At 56.5% G+C, this 23968-nt stretch overlaps 1 protein-coding gene across 1 annotated transcript; it reads right to left on the bottom strand.

The window, feature by feature from the left end:
- Nucleotides 1-996: 996 nt before the first annotated feature.
- SLC43A3 (solute carrier family 43 member 3) lies at nucleotides 997-23181 on the bottom strand. The gene is made up of 12 exons (XM_029059052.2): nucleotides 23016-23181; nucleotides 20821-20986; nucleotides 10074-10120; nucleotides 9367-9443; nucleotides 8455-8547; nucleotides 6406-6545; nucleotides 6012-6169; nucleotides 5261-5431; nucleotides 3488-3607; nucleotides 3024-3210; nucleotides 2172-2295; nucleotides 997-1460 (listed from the first exon to the last, which is right to left on the bottom strand). Exons 1-12 carry the CDS (start codon nucleotides 23179-23181, stop codon nucleotides 1365-1367), a joined length of 1545 nt encoding a protein of 514 aa, XP_028914885.1. The 3' UTR covers nucleotides 997-1364.
- Nucleotides 23182-23968: the final 787 nt, after the last annotated feature.

Below are 23968 nucleotides of genomic sequence, written 5' to 3'. Positions count from 1 at the left end.
CAATCTCCCATGATCGATCTATTCAGAGAGCGCTCTCTGCGCGCACTGTACTAAACAGAGCTGGTAGACGCCTTCCCTGTCCACAGGGAGCTTAGGGTCTAAGGGCGGAGACAGACGGTAATATCAGAAACAAATTTCCGACGTGCGCACGAGCGATGTGGTGGCGAGGGAGGGGTGAATGAAGGGAGCGAATCCAAGATCGAGTCCGTGTCTTCTAACCCGACCCCTCTGGAACCGCCGAGGGGGTTGGCAGGAATGGTGTTTTCGAGAGAAAGCAGCTGGAGTCCCAAAGGAGGACAGGCTGGAGGGAAGCCATATTCCTCAGTTTCCCCATGAGCTCCTCCCCTCCCCTGCCAAGGTAATAACAATAACGTTGGTATCGGTTAAGCACTTACTACGTGCAGAGCCCTGTTCTAAGCGCTGGGGGAGATACGGGGTCATCAGGTGGTCCCACGTGAGGCTCACAGTTAATCCCCATTTTACGGACGAGGTCACTGAGGCACCGAGAAGTGAAGTGACTTGCCCACGGTCACGCAGCTGACAAGGGGCAGAGGCGGGATTCGAACCCGTGACCTCTGCCTCCCAAGCCCGTGCTCTGCTTCCTTTCCGGCTCTTCCTGCCCCTTCTGCCCCACCCTATCTCTCCTCCACAACACCTCCATCTCCAGGCCACTCCGAGGCCACGAATGTGGTCCCATGAAAGTTTTCGGAAAAGAACATCTTGAATTTGAACCCGGGCTGGAGTCTTGGAGGCCGTCCACCAGGACTCCTCGGGTTAGAGTTCTCCTCTTGACCGCCTCCTCGTTCCTCCCCACTCCTCCTCAGCTCCACACTCGCGAGTCCCAGCTTCTTTCGCAACCGGGGCATTTGATGGGAGCCGCACCGGCTGGTCACACCCGACCCCAGAAGTCCAGAGGCAGTCTCCCCGGCCCGCCCCCGCTAACCACTCTTCCCAGAATTCTCCCGCCCCCCACGGAAAGGCAAGTCAAAAAACAAGTCTTGTTTTTCTTCGCTCCATTACAAATGCAAATACAAATAAAATCGGTGGCCCCGTGCAAAGAAAACTTCATCCCTGGGAGGAATCCCTCAGGGGTCGATGGCATTTGACCTGATAACGTTTCCTCCCAGGCTCCCGTGGAGCTATTGACCGGCGTGTCCGCCCGCCCCCCCCGCCATCCCGCGTGTAGGTCCTGCCCCGGCGCTGACCGTGAAGGGGAAACGGGTCGGGCGGACGGGGTAGGTCGAGCCGGGAGGAATGGGAAATGAGGCGCGGGTCCTGGAATCTCCCCCTCCCCGCCACCGATGCCCTCCAAAATCGGGCAGAGCGGCCGGCGAGGCCGAGAGAGGGCCCCTGGGCCGACGGCGTTAGGCCGGCTGTTTCTCCCGACGTTGGCATTCCCGGACTACGAGGGCAGGGTGGACGAAGGCCAGGAGGGTGACCAGCACCAGGGTGATATTCATCTGCAGAGGTGAAATCAATCGATCAATAAATCAGTGCCGCCTATCGAGCACTCACCGTGCGCAGAGCACCAAGCTAAGCACTCGGGAAAGTACGATACAATAGTCTTTAGATCCCATCCCTCCCCACGGGGAGCTTTCAGTCTACAGGGGGGAGACGGCGTGAAAATACATTACGGCTAGGGGAAACGGTACAGTTAAAGGATGTGGGCATGAGTGCTGTGGGACTGGAGTGAATATCAAACGATAAGAATCATAATAATAATAAAGGTATCTGTTGAGCACTTACTATCTGCCGAGCAGTGTTCTAAGCACTGGGGTAGATAAAAAGGAATCACGTTGTCCCACGAGGGGCTCACAGTCTTAATCCCCATTTTACAGACGAGGTAACTGAGGCCCAGAGAAGTTAAGTGACTTGCCCCAGGTCACCCAGCAGACAAGTGGCGGAGCCGGGATTAGAACCCACGTCCTCTAACTCCAAAGCCCTTGCTCTTGCCAGTAGGCCACGCTGCTTCTCTAAAGTGCTTAAGAGGTACATGGCCAAGTGCAGGATTGACCCAGAGGGGAGGCTGGATCGGGGATAAGAGGGTGTGGACAGGAGTCCCCTGCCCTGCTGGGTCCCCTCCCCTGACCTGCAGAGCCGGGGAGGCCGGACTCTTTGCCGGCGAGGGGACGGGAGTGGGGGGCGGAGGGAGGGACGGGGGAGATACTCACATAGAAGGGGTTCTGCTGGAGGGGGCCCTTGATGAGGGCGAAGCAGGGATACTGCAGGAGTGACACCAAGGCTGAAAGGCCCATCACCAGCCCGTAGATTTTCCCAAAATGCTCCAGGGGGAAGCTGCGGAGAGATTCCCATCACCCACCCAGAGTCAGCAGCTCCTGGCTCCTTTCCTTGCCCTACCTCGTCCCTCCCTCCCTCCCTCCCTCCCTTACTCACGGTCCCCCAGCCTGGAGGTCCTTGCCTTCCCCACCCCTCTGATTTTACCATCTTAATCATCAATTTCCCTCTATCCATGGCGACCCCATTCCTCTGATCTATGTCTCCCTTGAACTTCTTTCCATCTCGCCATCTTCATCTCCTACTCCATTTCCTCCAACTTTCATCTCTCTTCTCCCGCCTCCGCCTGCTTCCTTCCCCACTTCCGTCTCGCTTTTAAATTTCCACCACTCACCCCCTTTCCTCACACAACCAACCTTCTCCCCAGCCTCTACCTCTCCACCGTCTTCTCCCGGCCTCTCCTTGGCTCCACCTCCGTCTCAACTCCTTTCCCCCTCTAGATCTCTGGCCTGGTAGCCAGGAGGCCTGGGTTCCGACCCGGGTTCTGCCACCCGTCTGCCGGGCAACTCGGCTTCTCTTCGCCTCGGTCTCCTCACTTGTAAACCGGGGATAAGATGCCTGATCTTCCTGCCCCTTGGAGCACGATCCCCACGCGGGACAGAAACCGCGTCTGATCTGATTGTCCCGTATCTACACCGGCGCTCGGCACATAGTAGGCGCTTAACAAATACCAGACGGTAATCTCTCCTCCCCTTCTCTTCCCCTTCCCCAAGCCCGCAGGCACTCACGCGAGTGTGAGGAAGGCAGCGTTGCCTCCATACAGGAAGGAGCGACTCAGAACCTGAAGGATGAAGGTGATGTACTGGATGGGCAGGTAAGGGACCGAGGCGAAGATAGAGAATCCTAGACACTGGAGCACCGTCAGGGCCAGGGACAGCACGGTGGAGCGCAGAACCGCCGTGGAGGCCGAAGTTCCTGGGAGAGATGGGAAAGGGGTCGGATGCGATCCGTCGGGAAGGAGAGAAGGGATGGAAGTTGGGGAAGAAGATGAAGAAGGAGGAGACACGGGAGAGGAAACAGAAGCAGAGAAAGAGAGAGGGGAAGAGAGGAGCAGAGGGGAAAGGATGAGGGAGAAGGCGGGGGATTCTGAACCGGGGAACTGGCAGAGTAGAGGAAGCTGACGGGAGGAGACCCGCGGAAGAAACTCCCAGGACTGAAGGGATGAAGATCCAGAACGGACCGGATGTGTCACCTTTCTTCTTGGCCTCCTCCTGGTACTTCCTTTTGGATCGGTCCAAGATCAAACCGTTCCAGGGAGCGCAGAGCACCCCACACAGCTGGGTGAAGGCAAACGCATTGGTGTAGATGCTCACTGCAGGGAGTTCGAGAGTGGGGCGTTAGAGCCTGGCTGGGACGGGGTAGCCGACTCCTCCCCCATCCCTCCCTTCCGTCCCCTCTCACCTCTCGATGATGATGCTTTTGTTTTAATGAGATGTTCATCCCCTTGATCCTATTTATTGTTATTGTTCTTGTCTTTCCGTCTCCCCCGATTAGACCGTGTGCCCCTCAAAGGGCAGGGACTGTCTCTATCTGTTACCGATTTGTCCATTCCAAGCGCTTAGGACGGTGCTCTGCACGTAGTAAGCGCTCAATAAATACCATTGAGTGAATGAATGCTACTCATTTAGTACACATTACATGCCAAGGCCCATGCCAAGCTCTGCATTCCCCCCTTCCCAGATGCCCTGGCCTATTGAACGCTAGATATTCCGAATTTGGCAAATCTTCCTTGCTATTCATCCTCGTCCTCAGCAATTGTGCATACATGCATGCGTACCCGGTCGCTTATCACTTTTTTGATGGTGTTTGGGAAGCACTTACTATGTGCCAAGCACTGTCTAAGCACGGCGGTTTGGACAGAGTCTCTGTTCCACAGATCACTCCTAGTCTTAATCCCCATTTTACGGTTGAGGTAACTGAGGCACAGAGAAGTGAAGTGAGTTCTCCGCGGTCACAGAGCAGACAAGTGGAAGAGCTGGGATTGGAACTCAGGTCCCCTGACTCCCGGGCCCAGGCTCTTTCCGCTAGAACACACTGTTTCTCTATTCTGCTTCTTATTCTGACCACTTCCGTTGTAAATACTTTTCCGTTTGGCTCTCCCAATTCGAGGGCGAGCTCCTTGTGGGCAGACAACACGTCGCTTCTCCGAGGACTCCACCGACCTCAGTAAATATTGGGATCGGAGGTTAGTTCTCAGGGATCCGCTCTTGTCATCCCAGTAGTAGGATTTATTAAGCGCGTGCTATGTGCCAGGCACTGAACAGAGCAGCGGGGTGGATATAAGCAAGTCGGGGTTGGATACGGTCCCTGTCCCACGCGAGGCTCACTGTCTTAGTCCCCATTTTACAGATGAGAGAACTGAGGCCCAGAGAAGTGACTTGACCGAGGTCACTCAGCAGACCGGCGGCGGAGCCAGGAGCGACCCGTCGGCTTGTGTGACCTTGGATGGGCATTTCACTTCTCGGCGTCTCAGTTCTCGCATCTGAAACCCACCGTCGGGTAGGGATCGTCTCCGTTGCCGAATTGCACTTTCCAACCGCTTAGTACAGTGGTCCGCATACAGTAAGCGCTCAATAAAAGCACCCGAATGAATGAATTAAAACCCAGGTCCTTCTGACTGCCGGACCCGTCCGCTACGTACACTAGGCTGGTTGTAGTAACAAAGCGTTTACTATGCGCAAAGCACTGAACTGAGTGCTGGGAAAGAAATGCAGAGAGAAACAGAGCGCTCAGTACAGTGCTCTGCACACAGTAAGCGCCCAAGAAATACGAACGACCGACTGTAGACGTGGTCCCTGACCCCCTCAGGCTTCACAGTCTAAGAGTAAGGGGGAGGGAGGTGACATCCGACAGGGAAGGGAAGGCGAACAAAACCGCGGAAGACGAGGCCGACACCGCCCCGTTCCCCGACGTCCCGTGCCGTCCGGGCGGCCCCTCGGTCCGTCCGCGTCGCCTCCCCGGGTACCTTGGTTGGAGTCCCCTTGGGCCAGCTGGGTCAGCATGAAGTTGAGGGTCCCGATGAAGAGGTAATGTCGCAGCTGCATCACGGACAGCCACATGAGGTGACAGCCGAACAGCCGGGACAGGACGCAGCTCCGGAAGGAGACCCCGGCGGGTGCCGCGGCCCCCGGCCCCTCTGAGGAGAAAGGGAGACCCGGGGTCGTGATCCAGAGCCCGAAGGGGGCGGCGGGCGCGGGGGGCGGGGGGGGGGCGGCGGGGGCCCGGAGGCCGGAGAGGATGGGAGACGGCCACGCGGCACGGGTTTCGGCTGACCGGAGCGGCGATGGAGAGGAAAGGCGCGAGGAGGTGGGAGGGAAGGGAGGAAGAAAGGAAGCAGGGAGGGAGGAAAGGGAAATCTATCCGGGCACCGCGTCTACCAACTCCATTATACTGTACTCCCGCGAATGCTTAGTACGGTGCTCGGCACACGGTGGGCACTCGGTAAATACCCCCGATCGATCGATCGATGGATCGATCGAAAAGAACAGACGGGTAAAAATAGGGTAAGACAAGAAGGGGCCGGGGGAGAGAGGCGCGGGCCTGGGGTTCTGGAGCAGCGGAGGAGAAGGGCCGGGGACGGATTAACAGGGTGGCCACCGGCGAGGCTGGGGAAGGCAACCCGTATCCGTTGAGGGACACAGGGCACGGCTCACATAATCCCAGTGCCGAGGGCGGGGACCGTGGGAAGGGCCCCCCCGGGGTGGACGGGCCCTAACCCGGCTGCTGGAGCTCAAAGGTGGCAGAGTCCGTCTTCTCCAAGGCCCGCGTGCCTCTGTCCTTCTCCGCGCCGTTCATCTCCTCTGGCTTCCCGTCAGCGTCTCGGGCTTCCGACCTCCCCTCCGCGCCGTCAGACCGGGGAACCGGACGGCCCAGCCTGAGGAGACGGAAGCCCCGCCCGGGTCCCCAGGGATGATCGGGAACCGGCTGGAGATCCCAGGATCTCCGAGGTCCCGTCCCCCCCCGCCCCGGCTCCTGCAACGCCACGTTATGTAACCTTCGATGGGCCTCCGTGTCCCCTCTGGGCGGGCTCTCCCCCGACCGCTGGGAGGGGAGGAGTCCCGTGAGAGAGACCCCAGCGGGGCCGCCCGGGGCGGGGTGAGGCTGGCTCACCCGTAGCTGTAGCCAGGAGGCACGGGGTACGGGATGTGGCCCCAGGGCAGCAGGAAGAAGGTGCGGGCCAGATGGGCGAAGCTGCAGGCCGACAGGATGAAGAACGAGTTGCGGAAGGTCAGCCCCGCCTCGTCCAGCAACTGCGGGGAGAGAAGCAGGGAGCGCCTCTGACGACGCGGTCGCGTTACGCCCTCCCAAGCGCTTAGCACACGACAAGTGCCCAATAGATAGCATCGATGATGATGATCACGTGGGGAGGAGCTGTAACACCAGCTCCTCTGTGCCTCCGGGCCAGATTTCCGTGGCTCGGCCCGGCACCATCTGAGGGTCGACATTTCCGAGGCCCTTAAGGAGCGGCCCTCGGACGCGAGGCCGACAGGTCGGGCTTCAGACCCGAGGTCAACCTCTGGCCCTGAATCGATCGATCGATCGATCCACGGTATCGATAGGGAACTGGCACGGCCTAGTGGAAGGGGCACGGGTCTGAGAGTCAGAGGACCTGGGTTCGTTCCTTCATTCGTTCGATCGTGTTTATTGAGCGCTTACTGTGCGCGGAACACCGTAATAAGCACTTGGAAAGCGCAGTCCGGCAATGAAGAGAGACAATCCCTGCCCACAACGGGCTTACTGTCTAGAAGGGGGGAGACGGACATCGAAACGGGTAAACGGGCGTCGATGGAGATAAAGAGAATCATAGATATATACGGGTCAGAACAAGTAAACGGGCATTAATACGAATAAATAGAATTACAGATAGGTACGTATATACGCGGGTGCCGTGGGGCGGGAAGGGGGGGTACGGCAGAGGGAGCGAGCGGGGGAGATTGGGAGGTGAGGGAGAGCCGAGGAAAAGGCGGACTTCTGGGCCATCTGCCTGCTCTGGGACCTTGGGCGAGTCACTTCACTTCTCCGGGCCTCAGTTTCCTCATCTGGAAAATGGGAACTCGACACCCTCTCCCTTCAGTCTTTCAGCCCCACGTGGGGCAGGGACCGCGTCTGATCTGATCATCCCGTAGCTACCCCCGTGCTCAGTATAGTCTTTGGCACGGAGTAAGCCCTCAACGATTACTAATTATCATTACTGACACCTACTCCGCGCAAAATACCACGCTAAGCACTTGGGAGAGTACAGCAGGGTTAGTGAAAGCAGAGTTAGTACAGTTAGAGTCGGCGCCTCCCAGACGCTGAGCCCGCTGTCGGGTAGGGATGGTCTCCGTTCGTCGCCGGACTGCACTTTGCCAGCGCTTAGCAGAGTGGTCTGCACGCAGTAAGTGCTCAATAAATACGATCGAAATGACCGATGGACTCCTGCCCTCAGAGAGCTCGTAGTCTAATGGGGGAGACGGATACTACAGTGAATTACAAGTAGGAGGAAGCAGAGTTGAACAACGCGTACGCCGGTGCTGCAGGGGAGGTGGCTCTGGCCCAGCTACTGGGGAGCAGGTGGGATCCCCCGGGGCAGGGTTCTAGCCTTGAGCGGGGTGGCCAGGGGTGCCTGGGGAGAACTCCGGGACTCTGGGGATCCCCTCCACTCCAAGGCCCGAACTCCAACCCCCATCCCAGAAGCTCACCCGGCTGTCCGCCCGAACCCACCCAGTTCCGACGCCGCCGGCCCTCTCGCAGGCGGGCCACCGTGGCCATCGGCAAACAGCAGCCTAGCCACCTGCGCCTACGACCACCCTCCAGGGCCGTCCCGGCTACCGCAAGGAGGCCCGATCTGTCCCAGGTCGGCCGCCTCCCGCACCCTGAGAGGATCTCTTTCACGCTGAAGCTGAGCAGAGCCGAGCCGGGCTCGGGCCCGGGCGGCAGGGAAGGCGGCTTCTCCTCCCGGGCTGCCCCACCGACGGACGGTCGGCTAGCCACGGCGTGTGGGGCAGGTCTCGGGGCAGGCAACTTGGGCGCCTCGGCCTGGGTCGTCTCCCCCTCCCTCCCTCCCTCCCTCCCTCCTCTCGCCCCGGTGCCTTCAGAGCGGGGCCACCCTCCCTCCCACCCGATCCCCCGTCCCGCAACGGTTGCCCGCCGGTCCCCCAACCGGCCCGGAGATCGTACCTTGACGAGGAGAAAGACGGCAGAGGACGAGTCGAAGGCCCCGTTGTACAGAGTGATGATGGTGGAGCGGTGTTTGCCAAACAGGTTTCCCACCTGGAGAGCAGAGGCGGACCACACCCCGGGCTGACCCCATCCCACCCCACTGCCAAGGGGGCAGGGCCACGGGGACACCCCCCTGCCCTCCGCCAGCCCGAGACCGATCGATCAATCAATCAGCGGTAATTATTGAGTGCCTACTGCGTGCGGAGCACCGGACCGTGCGCTTGGAAGAGTATAATGCAGCGGAGTCGGTAGACACACATCCCGCCCAAAAGGAGCTTACAGTCTAGAGCGGGAGACAGATATTCAAATAAATTATGGATCCCTACGTAAGTGCTGTGGGGCTGACCATGGGGCGAATACCAAGTACTTAAAGGGAAATAATAATAATAATAATAATTATGGTATTTTGTTGAGCGCTTACTATGTTCCAAGCACCGTTCTAAGCACTGGAGTAGTTACAAGGCAATCAGGTTGCCCCACATGGGGCTCAGAGTCTTCATCCCCATTTTACGGATGAGGTGACTGAGGCACGGAGAAGTTGAGTGGCCCGCCCAAGGTCACACGGCAGGCAAGTGGCAGAGCTGGAATCAGAACCCACACCCCCTGATTCCCAAACTCATGCTCTCAAGCGCCCGGGTGACGCAGAAGGGAGAGGAAGTGGAGAAAATGCGGGAGAGGAAGTCAGGAAGTCAAAACCGCATGGAGGAGACGTGATTTCAATAAGGTTTTGATCCCCCTCGAGGCCCGACCGGAGGACCGGTCCCCAGGGGGACCGGTAGGCTCTTCGGCTTGGAAACGGGAACGCCGGCCGTGAGAGGACGCGGCCCTGGCGGGGGCGGGGGGGTCGGGGCCGGGGTCAGGCAGACCCACCTGCATGTTGGTGATCAAGAACAGGACGCCCCCGACAGAGAGCAGTGGGAGGGCAGCAAATAGTAGAACGGCCGATTCTGCAGAGAACAGCGATTCAGGGAGCCCGCCGTGTCCCCTTGCCTCCCTTTCCCCCACCCCCACAAACACACGGACACCACAGGCCCGTGTGTGCGTGCGTACACGCGCACACAAACACAGCTGTCAGCCACCCATCTTTCCCTCTCCCTCCTGGAGCTCCCCATTCCGTGCACTGGCCCCGAAAGCCACCCTCCCCCGCCGCAGCTCATCTTCCCCAGAGACGCTGGGCCACGGGGATTTGGGGCGCCTCGAGGCTTGGGCTCTGCAGCTGCGGGATGGTGTCCCCGACCTCGAGAGAGGCCCCTCGCGGGCCAGGGCCCAGCAGAGGAGACAGGGAGGCAAAGCCCGGGAGGTCCGAGGGTGCAGAAGGCGGCAGGCCGGGGCGACGGGCCGTTCCCGGCGCCCCGCTCCCGGCTCCAGCCCCCACCCTCTGGATCTACCTCTGAAATGTCCTCGCGGTGAGCGGATTCCGGCCTCGCCCGAAGCCCTCTCAGCTCCCCGACAGCTAGCGGCCCCACCTTCGGCTCCTCCCCCACGGCTCCATCCCCCCCAGTACCCATCGTCACCCCCCGCCCGCTCTCTGGGCCTCGCCCCCACATCCCTCCCCCGGGATCCGAAGCACCTCTCACCCGCGGAGGAGAAGGCGATGAGCAACGTCCCTCCCGTGTAGAGCGATCTGAAACGCAACGCAGATTGTCCGTCGGTCAATCCTCGGTATTTGTTGAGCACTTACCGGGGGGCAGAGCGCAATGCTAAGCGCTCGGGAGAGTTCGGTACAGTTCAGCCACGATCGCCGTTCTTAAGGGTCTTACAGCATATCCGTTGAGCCCCTACTGTCTGCAGAACACCGTATGAATAATAACGTTGGTATCTGTTGAGCGCTCACTCTGTGCCGAGCACTGTTCCAAGCGCTGGGGGAGATGCAGGGTCGTCAGGTCGCCCCACGTGAGGCTCACAGTTAATCCCCATTTTACAGATGAGGTGACGGAGGCACCGAGAAGTGAAGTGACTCGCCCACGGTCCCACAGCTGACACGTGGCGGAGCCGGGATTCGAACCCATGACCTCTGACTCCCCAGCCCGGGCTCTTTCCACTGAGCCACGCTGCTTCTCTAAGCTCTCAGAGAAGCGCAAGGGAGTCGTCAGATACATCACCTGCTCTTGAGGCCGCGGCGTGGGAGATGGATGGGAGAATAAATAATAACGATACTAATTCCGGTATTTGTTAGGCGCTCACTCCGCGTCAGGCACTGTTCTAAGCGCTGGGGTAGATACGAGGTGATCAGGTTGTCCCGCCTGGGGCTGCCAGTCTGCATCCCCATTCTACAGATGAGGTAACTGGGGCACAGAGAAGTTAAGCGGTTTGCCCAAAGTCACACAACGGACAAGCGGCGGAGTCGGGATCAGAACCCACATCCTTTGGCTCCCAAGCCCGTGCTCCTGCCACTGAACGACGCTGCTGCTCCGTGGCAGTTGGGGAAGCGGCAGAGCACGAGGATCCGTAACGGAGTGTTGCGGGTGAGGGTGGGGCAAGTATCGAAGTGAGAAGCAGTGGGGCCCGGTGGACAGTAGAGCCCGGGCCCGGGAGACAGAGGGATCTGGGTTCCAATCCCGGCTCCGCCACTCGTCTGCCGCGTGACCCCGGGCAGGTCGCTTCCTTTCTCTGTGCCTCGATCACCTCATCCGGAAAACGGGGATTAAGACCGAGCCCCACGTGAGACAGGTGTCCGACCTGATCACTTCTATCTACCCCAGCACGTAGTAGGGTGGCCGCTACATAGTAAACGCTTGACGGATACCATTTTGTAAAAAGTGCTTCGCGGGCACAGGTTACTCTCCCTAGTGGGAGCCGGGCTGCCTCTTGGGACTGGAGCCGGCACTTTCTTGCCCCTGGGCTAATGGAGCCCGGGCACCAGCGATACTGACCACTGCCCCAACCCCATCTCCTCAGAGTCCTCCTCTGAGGCCGTCCCCACGGGCCCCCACTCCGGGGAAGAGATGGGTAGGCTCAGAGAGGAAGCGGACAGGAAGCCTTCAAGGGAGCGACATCCTCCTGCAAAAGGGAGACACGGGAAGGGAGGGGACAGTGAGGGTCAGGTGAGAATCTCAGGAGAGGGGCCCGTGTACCCAGGAAGCCCAAGCAAGCAGGACGGAGGAAAGGAGACACACCGCAAACTGACGGGAAGAGCTGCAGGAAGACAGCTGGCCCCACTCTGGCCCTATTCTGCTCCTGCGGTACTAAATCCAGCTAAGCGAACGGGGCTGAGTCTGAGGTTTCATGACCCGTTGGCGTCCCGATCATCCCTGCAGCCCCGAGCTGCTGAGCTCAGAAATGGGGAGAGAATTACCACTTTGGTTGATTGATGATGTCACGTGCCCCCCGCCCCCCGCGGGGCACCCCTAGAGAGCCCGGAGACCGGTTGCTTGACTGGGGTGGGAAGACAGACCGTCGAGGAACAGGCCAGCCCGACTCTCTCGGACCTCGGAAGCTGGGAAATCCCGGCTTGGCCTCCGCAGTCCTGGAGCGAGCTATCCCGAGTCCACCCCCTACCCCGGCACCCTCAGCTCCGGGGAGGGGAAGGGGGGGGGGGCGCGATCAGCGTGGCCTAGTGGGTAGAGCGCGGGCCTAGGAGTCACGGGCGGGTCACTTCACTTCTCTGCGCCTCAGTCACCGCATCCGTCAAACGGGGACGGGGACCCCGAGCCCCACGTGGGACACGGGATGTATCCGGCCTCATCTGCTTGGATCCACCACGGCGCTCGGTGCAGAGACTGGCACCTAGTAAGCGCTTGACAGATACAGTTACCGCTATTATCATCACCCTCCTCTGGGGTCTCAGGGACGACGCGGCAACGACCCGTTGACAGGGTCACGGGACCGTTATCGAGACGCCCCGGCTCCGCCGGGCAGACGTTCATTCCCCCCACCTTCCTGGGAGAGGAGAAGGAGGCAGGGAATGAAACGTCCCCGTTTTAGGGAAGCTGAGACGCAGATGACTTAGTTTGAGTCACGGGTGAGGAGCGGACAGCGCTAGCATCAGAGGTTCCTAAAGCTGCCGCGCGTGAGACCGGAAGCTCATCGAAGGCGGGGATCACGTCCGACTCTTTAGGACTCTCCCAAGCGCTCAGTAAAGTGATCTGCGCAGACTAAGTGCTCAGGAATCAACTGACCGTGCTCTGGGCAAGGATGCTCAGGTCGGGGGGAAGTGGAGGAGGGCAGTGGGGCTAAGGAATGGAATAAAGACAGCAGGGGGGCTATTCAGAGGATGAAGGAGCAGATATAATCTAAGCAGAGACCGGAAGGGAAATGGTAAACAAATTCCGACTTCGACCCCTAAGGCCAAAGGAAAGACATCTAAACATAGAGATAAACTGGGGGGAGAGGGAGCAGAGTACTAGGAGATGTTGTCAAGCACCACGATTGACTTTTGGCAGAAAGAAGACAAAATCCCGCTCGTTCCGTGCCTTCCGTCCCAGAACCGAAGGTCCCTATTGCTTCACCTCTTCAGGGCATTACGGGTAGAGGTCTCCCATCTCCTTTCGCGTTAGAGGCCGGCGGTGGATGCGGATGGTGTTTCCTCGCAGTCGGGCTGAACATCAGACCCCCCCGAGCCACAGGGGCCTTACCTCAGGTCGGCGGGGTTGGACTAAGTCAAACGGTGATGGAGCGTTCACCGATCTGGGGCGTCCTTCGGGTTTTGGTAACCCCTGACCATCCGGGGATATTTCAGCGCAGGAGAACAGGGACGGAAACCTAAGGAAACGACCCTACGGCCGACCAGGGCAGGGAAGCGGCATGGCTCAGCGGAAAGAGCCCGGACCCGAGAGTCAGAGGACCGGGATTCTAATCCCGGCTCGGCCGCCTGTCCGCCGTGTGACCTTGAGCAAGTCATTTCACCTCTCTGTGTCTCAGCTACCTCATCTGTAAAATGGGGATTTGGGCCGTTGGTCCCGTGTGCGGACTGTGAATAACCTGATTAGCTTGTACCTACCCCGGCATTTAGTACGGTGCCTATCACCTAGTAAGGGTTTAAGAAATATCATTTAGAAAAAGGGAGGGGGAAATGCCCCGGAGAAAGAGACCGCCTTCGCTCGGGACCCCGGTCATGATGTGACTGGAACCGTTAAGGTAGGGTGATCCGGAACTCGGGCCCGAAGCGTTGGGTCAGGCGGGCATCGGTCTGGAGACGCAGGCAAAGAATCGACCCATCATATTTATTTACTGAGCACTTACTTTGTGCGGAGCACTGTACCAAGCACTTGGGAGAGTACAATATAATAATAATAATAATAATGTTGGTATCTGTTAAGCGCTTACTATGTGCCGAGCACCGTTCTAAGCGCTGGGGTAGACATAGGGGAATCAGGTTGTCCCACGTGGGGCTCACAGTCTTAATCCCCATTTTACAGATGAGGGAACTGAGGCACGGAGAAGTGAAGTGACTTGCCCACAGTCACACAGCCGACAAGTGGCAGAGCTGGGATTCGAACTCATGAGCCCTGACTCCAAAGCCCGTGCTCTTTCCGCTGAGCCACGCTGCTTCTCAAGAGAGTTGGTAGATATGTTCCCAAAAGATGGGCTGCTCAGTGGGCTGGGATACAGGTAACTAAGTATGGAAGAAGGTAAACGCCCCGTTTTACCACGGGAAGTTTAGTTTTCAGCTGATCTGTCTCATCCAAGATAGCCACGGTATCCCATGCTTTATTATCGGTATTAGTTGTAGTAATAATAGTAATAATAACAACATTAATAACGGCATTTGTTAAGGGCCTAGAAACAGCGTGGCTCACTAGAAAGAGCCCGGGCTTGGGAGTCAGACGCCATGGGTTCTAATCCCGAGTCCGCCACTCGTAAGCTGTGTGACTTTGGGCAAGTCACTTCACTGCTCTGTGCCTCAGTTACATTACCTGTAAAATGGGGATTAAGACCGTGAGCCCCACATGGGACAATCTACCCTGTATCTACCCCAGCGCTTAGAACAGGGCTTGGCACATAGTACACGTTTAACAAATACCATAAGTATTATTATTATTATTTTTATGTGCCAAGTCCTCATATTTTTATTTTCAACACCCACTCTCCCTCTGCCTCCTAATTATCCAACTGTAAACCAGTCCCCAAGGTCCACAGGGACAGTGGGATGGGAGAAAGTTGGGGGGAGAGTTTAGGGATCCCCCAGGGAGGTGTTCTAGGTCCGGGTAGCTCTGGGAGGGGTGGGGGGTACTTCCACCAGAAGGCACATAAGACAACAATAATGCCTTCGCTGTTGGTTGAAAGACCTCACCCAGCACTTAATCCAGGGTTTAGCACGTAGTGAGCACTTAGCAAATCCCACAGTTATCAGTATTTTTACGTCAGACACGCCTGGTTGTTGTCTGGGATTCTTGAGTGGTATGGGTGGCCACCCTAGTAGAGACAGTCTGGGTTAAAGTAAAAAAAAAAAATCAGGTCGCCGATCCCTGTAAGACTCCCTTACAGACCTCTAAACCTGGAAGAGAAGATGGACTTCTTTGGTCGGGAATGAGGAGACCGGGACACCACTGGAAAAGTCATCCAACAGACCCCAGGTCATCCTGAAAGTCGAGAAAGCAACTAGGGCAAGTGGTTCTTTTCTTCGTTTGGGCCTTACGAGATGAGGGTAACTTGGAGGGAGTTGAAAACAAGATCGTCCGGAAGCTGGATACCTTAACGGAAAGAGCACGGGCCCGGGAGTCAGAGGACCTGGGTTCTAATGTCGGCTCCACCACTTTCCTGCTGCGGGACCTGTGCGAGTCACTCAACTTCTCTGTGCCTCACTTTCCTCATCTGTAAAATAGGAATTAAATCCCCGCCCTCCCTCCTACTTAGACCGTGAGCCCCATGTAGGATGTGGACCGCGTCCAAACTATCTTGCATTTCTCCCAGTGTAGTGTGTGACACATAGTGAATGCTGAACAAATACCACAGTTACGATCATCATTCCTGCAAGAAGGAAAGAGAAAAAATCAGCAAGAGAAAGAAAATGAATCTCTAGGACACTAGATGGAAGGAGAAGCAGCGTGGCCCAGTGGATAGAGCATGGGCCTGTAAGACAGGGACTGGGTTTTCATACTGGCTCCTCCACTTCTCTTCTGTGAGAACTTGGGCAAGTCACTTAACTTTTCCGCGCCTCCGTTACCTCTTCTGTAAAATGGGGATTAAGACCGTGAGCCCCATGTGGGGCACGGACTGTTCCAACCCAATTAACTCATATCTACGCCAGCCCTTAGAACAGTGGCTGGCACGTAGAAAGTGCTTAACAAATACCATTAGGAAAAAAAAAAATGGGGCCCAATGGGAAGAAAAGCCAAGACTCAAAGGAGCCTGGAAATCTGGTTCAGAGACATAGTTTTATGGGAACAGAAACAAACTCTATCAGGACAGAAGAAAGACCGTCGGGATAACAAAATGCCAAGTTGGCTAAGCCCAGGTCTCCAGAGGTTCAAAGGGCAAACGAGAAAGCCAGTAAAAGTGGAAATTGGGTCACATTACGAAAGAATACAGACAAACAGCCCCACCGTGTATGGACGAGATTAGAAAAACAAAACCAGGGAAGGGAATGCAAATAGCATGAAACAGAAAAGGAAATAAAAAAATCTTCAAATATAAGATTAAGCAAAAATGGAGGGATTGGAAAACATCGATCTTCCTGCCCGCCCTCCGTCCTCCCCACCCGCCCTCTGGCAGTAAGAGAGAGTTGATAGCGAATCAACTAACCAGTCAATCAGTGGTATTTATCGAGGGCTTACTCCATGCAGAACACCGTACTAAGCACTTAGGTGAGGACCATACGACCCAGTCGGTTGACACGTTCCTTGCCCACAAGAATCTTAGAGTTTAGAGGGGAAGACATTTTAATAGATAATTTAGAGATACGTACATTTCGCTGTGGGGTGGAGGGTGGGGTGAATGCCAGTTGCCCAAAGGGCACAGATCCAAGTGCATAGACGATGCGGAAGGGAGGGAGTCGGGGAAAAGAGGGATGTAAAATGGGAAGGCTGGTAATGGGTTTTTTTTTATTCACTTCTATCTTTACACAAAAGATAAAAGTTGGCAGATGATAAGGACGAGTCTCACTCGCAGTGGAAGGCGGTGAAGCCAAATAAATAGGGAGTGATTTTTTTTTTTTTAAACTACTATGTTTAAATCGACGTGTCATCGGATACCTAAGCGATCGGATGCGGGGCGCCTGAGATTCGGGAGAATTCTCGGAAGGCAGGAGAGCCCCTCCAGAACCGGGGCAGGGTTAAGGCCGGGCCCGGCCCTGGGAGTCAGAAGGTCATCGGTTCTAATCTGTCGCTTGTCTGCTACGTGACCTTGGGTGAGTCGCTTCACTTCTCTGGGCCTCGGATACCTCATCTGTAAAATGGGGATTGAGACTGCGAGTCCCACATGGGACAGGGACTGCGTCCAACCGGATTTGCTTGTACCCACCCTAGTGCTTAGTACAGAGCCTGGCACCTAGTAAGCGCTTAACAAATTATTATTATTATTATTATTAAAAAAGGGAGAAACGAAACCCTAGTAGCGACCCCCTAGTCGGCTTAGCCGGGCTACCTGTGGAGAGAAGAGAACCACTGATCGAAAATCGGTTCGTAACTCCCGGGAGGAGCTGAAGATACACAGGCAGCAACCGACGCGGCCTAGGGGGGAAAAAGCAAATCGAGCCAGACGAGTTCAGTCCCCTTCCCTAGTAAGAAGATAAATGGATGGGGGAAGAAGAAGAGGCAGTAGATATAATGTATACAGACTTCAAAAAGGTTAATGATTCCAGCCCGCGTGACGGCTTCACGGACAGACGGGCAGTGGTTCGGTGGCCCGGGATGCAGGTGACTAGGTATGGAAGGCAGAACCGTCCCGTTTTACCCCAGAAAGTCTGGTTCTCGGCTGATCTGTCCCATCCGGGATAGCTACGACTTCACACATTTTTTCACATTTTTAAAAGGATCATTATTATTACTATTAATAATAATAATAACAGTATTTGTTAAGCGCTTACTATGTGACAATGCCTCATTTTTTTATTTTCAAAACCCAGCCTCCCTCTGCCTCCGAGACCCCCGGGGGTATACCGGTCCCCGGGTCCGCAGGGACGGTGGGACGGGAACAAGTTGGGGGAGAATTTAGGGGTTCCCCAGGGAAGTGCAACGGAGGGAGTAGGGGGACCCAGCCCAGACAGCTCCGGGGCGGCACCCAAAAGATTCAGGGTCCACCCAGGAGCGGCTGCCAAGGTTGCCGTCCTACGGGGACGGATCCTTTTGCTTTCAATCGCTAGCTCAAACGAGTTGAAAGAACGCTCATCCACTTGGACGTGACTGAACTGGGATCGGTCGCCAACCCTCTGGAAGACCGGAAGAGGCTTTTTAAATGGCTCGGACGTACGGGGGAATAGGCCCTAGAAAAGAAGTAGAATCTCGATAGGGATAAATGCAAGGTTGCCCATTTAAAGCCGAAAAAGGAACACAAACTCCGGATGACGAAAGACAGGCCAGGGGAGAGCCCAGGGTCTGGGAGTCAGGAGAGCCGGGTTCTAATCCCAGCTCCTCCAGGCCCGCTGTGCGGTCTTCAGTTTATCGCTTACCCTCTCCGAGCCTCAGTTTCCTCATCTGTAAATGAGGGATAAAATATCTGCTCTCCTTCTGAGATTGGGAGTCGCATGCGGGACAGGGACCGTGTCTGATCTGGCTGTAGGGCATCTACCTCGGCACACAGTAATAATAATTGTATTTGGTAAAGCCCTGTAATAATGTTGGTATTTGTTAAGCGCTTACTATGTGCAGAGCACTGTTCTAAGCGCTGGGTGGATACCGAGTACCAGGGTGGATACAAGCAAATCGGGTTGGAAACAGTCCCGGGCCCGTGTGGGGCTCACAGCCGCCATCCCCACGTTACAGGTGAAGTGACCGAGACACCGAGAAGCGTAGTGACTTGCCCAAGGTCGAACAGCAGACAAAACGTGGCAGAGCCGGGATTAGAACCCAAGATCCGGGCTCCGTCCGCTAGGCCACGCTGCTTCCAGTAGAACGCTTAGCTCATAGTAAGCCCTTAACAAATGCCACAGTCATTCTTCTCTAGTATCTAGCCCAGGATTTGGCACAATGCTTGGCAGAGGGTGAGCGCCTAGTAAATCCCCTCAGGACTAAGCAAAGGTACGACAGACGAGAACCTGGAGGGAAAAAGTTGAACGGAGAGTAGGTGTGCAAATGAAGCAACGTGATTTTCGAAAGAGCCAACCCGGCCCCGGGACGAAGAGGTGGAGAAGGGATTTTTGCCACTGGCTTCAAGAGATCCAGCTACAAACGCATCTCTACATACACAGACACACAAAGACACACAAACACACACACGTGTCCCTTCTCACAGGCACACGGTCCCAGAATTCCCAAGTCCCAGCAGGACCCCTGCCAGCCTAATTCATTCCAACTCCACCCCGACCCTCACCCCCACCCCCTCAGCCTAGGACTCGTAGCCAGCACTTGGCTAGATCCACTTTTTTTTAATGGGATTTCTTAAAAGAAAATAAACTGTGGTATTTGTTAAGCACTTACTATGTGCAAAGTACTGTTCTAAGCGCTGGGGGAAACAAGGTGATCAGGTCGTCCCACGTGGGGCTCAGTTTTAATCCCCATTTGACAGATGAGGTAACTGAGGCACAGAGAAGTTGTGACTTGCCCAAGGTCAAACAGCTGACTAGCGGCGGAGCCGGGCTTGGAACCCATTTCCTCTGACTCCCAAGCCCGTGCCCTTTCCACTGAGCCACGCTGCTCCTTGGGGCAGATCCAAGTTAATCGGGTTAGACACAGTCCCTGGCCCACATAGAGCTCACGGTCTTAATCCCCACTTTATAGATGAAGTAACTGGGGCACAGAGAAGTTAAGTGACTTGCCCAAGGTCCCACAGCAGACACGTGGCAGAGCTGGAATTAGAACCCAGGTCCTTCTGACTCCCAGGCCTGTGCTCTATCCACTAGGCAATACCGCCGCTAATTCCCCCGGAAGGGCAAGCACTAGACCGGGAAATCTAAGTGGTTGGGGTCGGTCACCGCCTCCCCCGATTTGGGGCAGGGTCTCTAGAAACGGAGTCGAAGCTCCGGTCTCGCGACCGACGAGAGCCGAAATTTGAAATCGGATTTTCTAAAGCACGGTGGCGGAGAGCCGCCACTGTCAGGAACCGCTCCGATCTCACTCCCGGAGTCGTACTGGACACTGGACACTGAAGCAGCAACGAGGTCCCCGCGGACCTCCGTGGCCCCGGCTCCTTCCCGCCCCCTCTCCCCGGAAGGCTCAGACCTCCGTGCTTGAGCCCCTGAAGCAATGGAGTCCAGGTGATTCTCAGAGAGATGGTCTGGGGGGGCCCGGGGAGCCGAGTGGGCGAGGAGGCAGTTGACGCCCCGGGGGTCGGCCCCCCATCGCAGCCCTCCGCTCCGGAGCTCTGGAAAATCCCTACCTGGGGCTGCCATTTCCTTCCCACTGGCGATTTCAGCCCCCGTCAATCAATCAACTGGACTCATTAAAAGTTTTCTGTACGCAGATAACCGTACTGAGCACTTGGGAGAGTAAACTATAACACTATAACAGAGCTATAACGATAACGCAATCTAGAGCAGGAGACAGACATTGATATAAATGAATAAAATACGGATCAGGACTCGAGTGCCGCGGTATGATCTGTGGCGTGAGCAGGGGGCCGAGAGAAAGGAGGGAGATCTGGGTCCGGGTAACTCAGCTCTGCCACTCGCCTGCTATGTGACCCCGGGCAAGTCACTCAACCTCCGAGCCTCAGTCTCCACGTCTATTAAATGGGGATTCGATCCCCGTTCTCCGTCCCCTTCGGAACCGTGAGCCCCTACGTGGGACAGGGATTTCGTCAGATCTGATTATGATCTGTATTCGTCATCGGTCAGTCGTATTCATTCATTCGCTCAGTCATATCTTTTGAGTCCTTACTGCGTGCGAAGCACTGGAGTGTACGGTATAACAATAAACAGACATATTCCCTGCCCGCAACAAGCTTACGGTCTAAAGGGGAAAACAGACATTAATATAAACAACTAAATTCCAGATAGGTATTCACTGAGCGCTTACCGTGTGCAAATCGCTGTTCTAAGCGCTTGAGAGAGTACAGTATAACAATATAACAGACACACTCCCTGCCCGGGACGAGCGCTTGGCATAGAGCGAGGGCTTCGCAACCGCAATTACTCTCTTTGGGCAGGGAATGTGTGTGTTTGTCGTTGCACTGTACTCTCCAAGAGGCGATACAGTGTTCCGCACACGGTAAGCGCTCGATAAATACAACCGAACGCATGAATGCACAGTGCCCAGGGTGGGGCAGAGAGGCTGGGCTCTGAAAACTTACATGGCAACGAGGCGGGCCACGGTGGTGCCGTAGTGATCAAAAATGTAGCCCGTCGGGAACGTCATGAAATTGTTCATGAAGGAGCCGATGGTGAAGACGAGGGAGAACTGCTCGTCCTGGGCAGCGCAGTCAAGGGAGAGGGGATCCGTCGTTGCGTTGTAACTGCCTGGGAGAAAAATACGAACTAGTCATCGTACCGAAATCCCCCAAATCCCCACCCGCCTTTCCCCGGGGCGGTGGCCCTCGGAAGGGACGTTCCCCTCCGCTCAGTTAACTGGAGGGGTCTGGTTAGGGGGTGAATAGCCCAGCCGAGATAACGTAAGGCGATGTGGCCGAGAACCTGGGTTCGAACTCCCCGGGCCTAGGGGAAAGGACGCTGAACTGGGAGTCGGGGGACCCGGATTCTAATCCCAGCTTCGGCACTTCATTCAGTCGTATTTACTGAGCGCTTACTGTGGGCAGAGCAGTCTGCTGCGTCTGCGCTTGTCTGCTGGGTGACCTCGGGTAAGTCATTCATTCATTCGATAATATGAGCGCTTACTATGTGCGGAGCACCGGACTAAGCGCCTGGAATGTACAATTCGGCAACAGAGAGAAACAATCCCTGCCCAGTGACGGGCTCACGGTCTAAACGACTAGAGGCTCTTCACGTCTCTGTATTTCGGGTTCATCATCTGTAAAATGGAGATTTAATACCCGTTCTCCCTCCCCTCTTAGACTGTGAGCCTCATGGGGGACAAGGAAGGTGTACGATCTGATTAATCTTGTTGTATCTAATGTACCCGAGCGATTAGCGCAGTGCTCGCTTAAGAAATATCACAGTCATTATTATTTTAATTACTCCCCAAGCATATTGCCGGCTGTTCAGGGCAGCCGGCTTGTGGAGGGGCGGGTGGCAACGGCAGGAAGGGGCCGGAGCTTATCAATAATAATAGTAGAAATAATAATAACTGTATCTGTTAAGCACTCGCTCTGTACTAAACATTAGGGTGGATGCAAGCGAATCGGGTTGGACAGTCCCTGCCCCGCAGAGGGCTCCCGGTCTTATTCGCCATTTTACAGAAGAAGTAACTGAGGCACAGAGAAGTGAAGTGACTCGCCTAAGGTCTCACAGCAGGCGAGTGGGGGAGCCGAGATTAGAACCCATGACCTCCTGACTCCCAGGCCCGTGCTCTATCCACTGTGCCATGCTGCTTTCCTGCAGGCAGGGAAGGGAGCGTGTCTACCAACTCTGTCACATCGTACTCTCCCAAGCGTCTAGTACAAGACTCAGCACACGGTAAGCGCTTAATAAATACGATCGATCGACTGAAGAGGGAGACCGCTGAGGGTAGAAGCAAGGGAGTGGGGTAAACCCCACCCCTGGAGAAGCAGCCCCTCTCAACCAATCAGTGGCATTTTTTGAGCGCTTACCGTGTGCTGTACTAAGCGCCTGGGGGAAGACAACACAGTTGGTAGACTTGCTCCCGGCCCGCAGTGCTCTTCCAGTCGAGAGGGGCGCCCCTACCCTCTCGGGGGCAACCCCTGCCGACGGCTCAGGGCGTCGACCCCCAAAAGACAAAGAATCCCGGATCCGGTGACGGGACTGACGGGACGCTTTCTCCGGGACCGTCCCCGACACATCACCATCAGCATCGTCATTTGTCGACGGCCTCCCGCACGCGGAGCCCTGGGCGAAGAGCTCAGGAGCACAAGACCGTGAGCTCGGCGTGGGCAGGGTAGGGCTCCGTTCGCCGTTCTGTCGTACTCTCCCGAGGGTCAGTACGGTGCTCCGCGGGCGCTAAGCGCTCAGTGGATACGACCGAACCAGGGGGTGAAGTTGAAAGACGAAATCGCCGTCCCTGCCTCGGTCCCCAAGGAAACGACGGCCTGCCATGTGTCTCCCTCTTGAGGGAGGACACGGGAGAAGCCCAGGAGCTAGAGGAGACCAGTTGACTCCATTCCCTGAGCCAGCTCTACAGCTTTCCCGTGGCGACATCCCTACCCTCTCCGGACTTCTCCGATCCCCCTGGCGATCCCCTCCCCGCCATTGAAAAATCCCGGTTTTAGGCCAGCGATCCCAGCCGTCCCGGGTCCCCCTCGGCCCGTCGGCTAAATACGGGCCGAGCGCACGGCGGTCCCCACCGAAAATGTGAAATCGCCCCGCCGGCTTTGCGATCCTTCCCCCCGGGTGGCCGCCGCTGCCCCCACCTTACCCGTGGCGTTGTCGGTCTTGCCGGAGAGCAGAATACACCGCTCCCTGAAGTAGCCGTTGTCCTTCAGGATGAAGACCAGCGAGGCCCACCCGAAGATGACCCCCGCAAAGCCGACGCATTCCACCAGCCCGGTCACCAGGGTGGCCACCTTTTGCAGCAGCCCCATAGGCGGGTCCTCTTCTAGCACCGTCCGTCACCGTGCGGGCCCAGAGATCTCATACGCTGACCTCTCCCTCCCGGGACTCCCCTCGGGTCTGCCCGGGAGTCCGGCGAGCCCGGACGAGGGGAGGAGGTCGCTCTTCACCTTGACCGGGGGCAAGCACGGCCTCTCCGGGCTTGCTCGGGGGTCTTCAGCGGCGGGTTCGGCTCTCACTCTACCTGGATCCCGGAACGATAACGATAGCGATCGGGGGTGCCTGTTGAGCGTCTACTACCGAGCACCGTCCCAAGTGCTGGGGTAGAGACGGGATGACGAGGTCATTCATCCATCCAATCACATTTACTGAGCGCTTACCACGTGCAGAGCACTCTACGAAGCGCTTGGGAGAGTAAAATACAATAAACAGATTTCCTGCTCACCGTGAGCTTAGAGCCTAGAGCGGGGAGACGGGTACTAATATAAATAAATAAATAAACGAGGATATGGACCTAAGCGCTTTAGGGATGGGAGGGGGGGATGAACAAAGGAAGCAAGCCAGGGTGACGCAGAAGGGAGTGGAAGAAGAGGAAAGAGGGGAAGACCTCTTGGAGGAGATGTGCCCTCAGTAAGGCTCTGAAGCGGGGAAGAGTAATCGTCTGACGGACACGGTCAGGCTCGGACACGGTCTCTGTCCCACACGGGGCTCACAGTCTAAGGTGAGCGGGGTTGGGGGGGAAAGAACAGGTATTTCATCCCCATTTGACAGATGAGGAAACTGAGGCCCAGATATGTTAAAGGGATTGCCCAAGGCCAC

Source organism: Ornithorhynchus anatinus, chromosome 3 (genome assembly GCF_004115215.2).
Source record: "Ornithorhynchus anatinus isolate Pmale09 chromosome 3, mOrnAna1.pri.v4, whole genome shotgun sequence".
In the NCBI taxonomy this organism is placed as follows: Eukaryota; Metazoa; Chordata; class Mammalia; order Monotremata; family Ornithorhynchidae; genus Ornithorhynchus; species Ornithorhynchus anatinus.
This window is presented reverse-complemented; position numbering and strand designations above follow the sequence as displayed.

Bases quoted from the DNA above. Each gene is read 5' to 3' on its own strand.
- SLC43A3 (XM_029059052.2), bottom strand. From the start codon at position 23,181: ATGGGGCTGCTGCAAAAGGTGGCCACCCTGGTGACCGGGCTGGTGGAA. The intron at 9,444-10,073 runs GTGAGAGGTGCT...TGTTCTCTGCAG, and splicing joins CATCGCCTTCTCCTCCGCGG to AATCGGCCGTTCTACTATTT. The intron at 6,546-8,454 runs GTACGATCTCCG...CTCTCCCCGCAG, and splicing joins CCGTCTTTCTCCTCGTCAAG to TTGCTGGACGAGGCGGGGCT.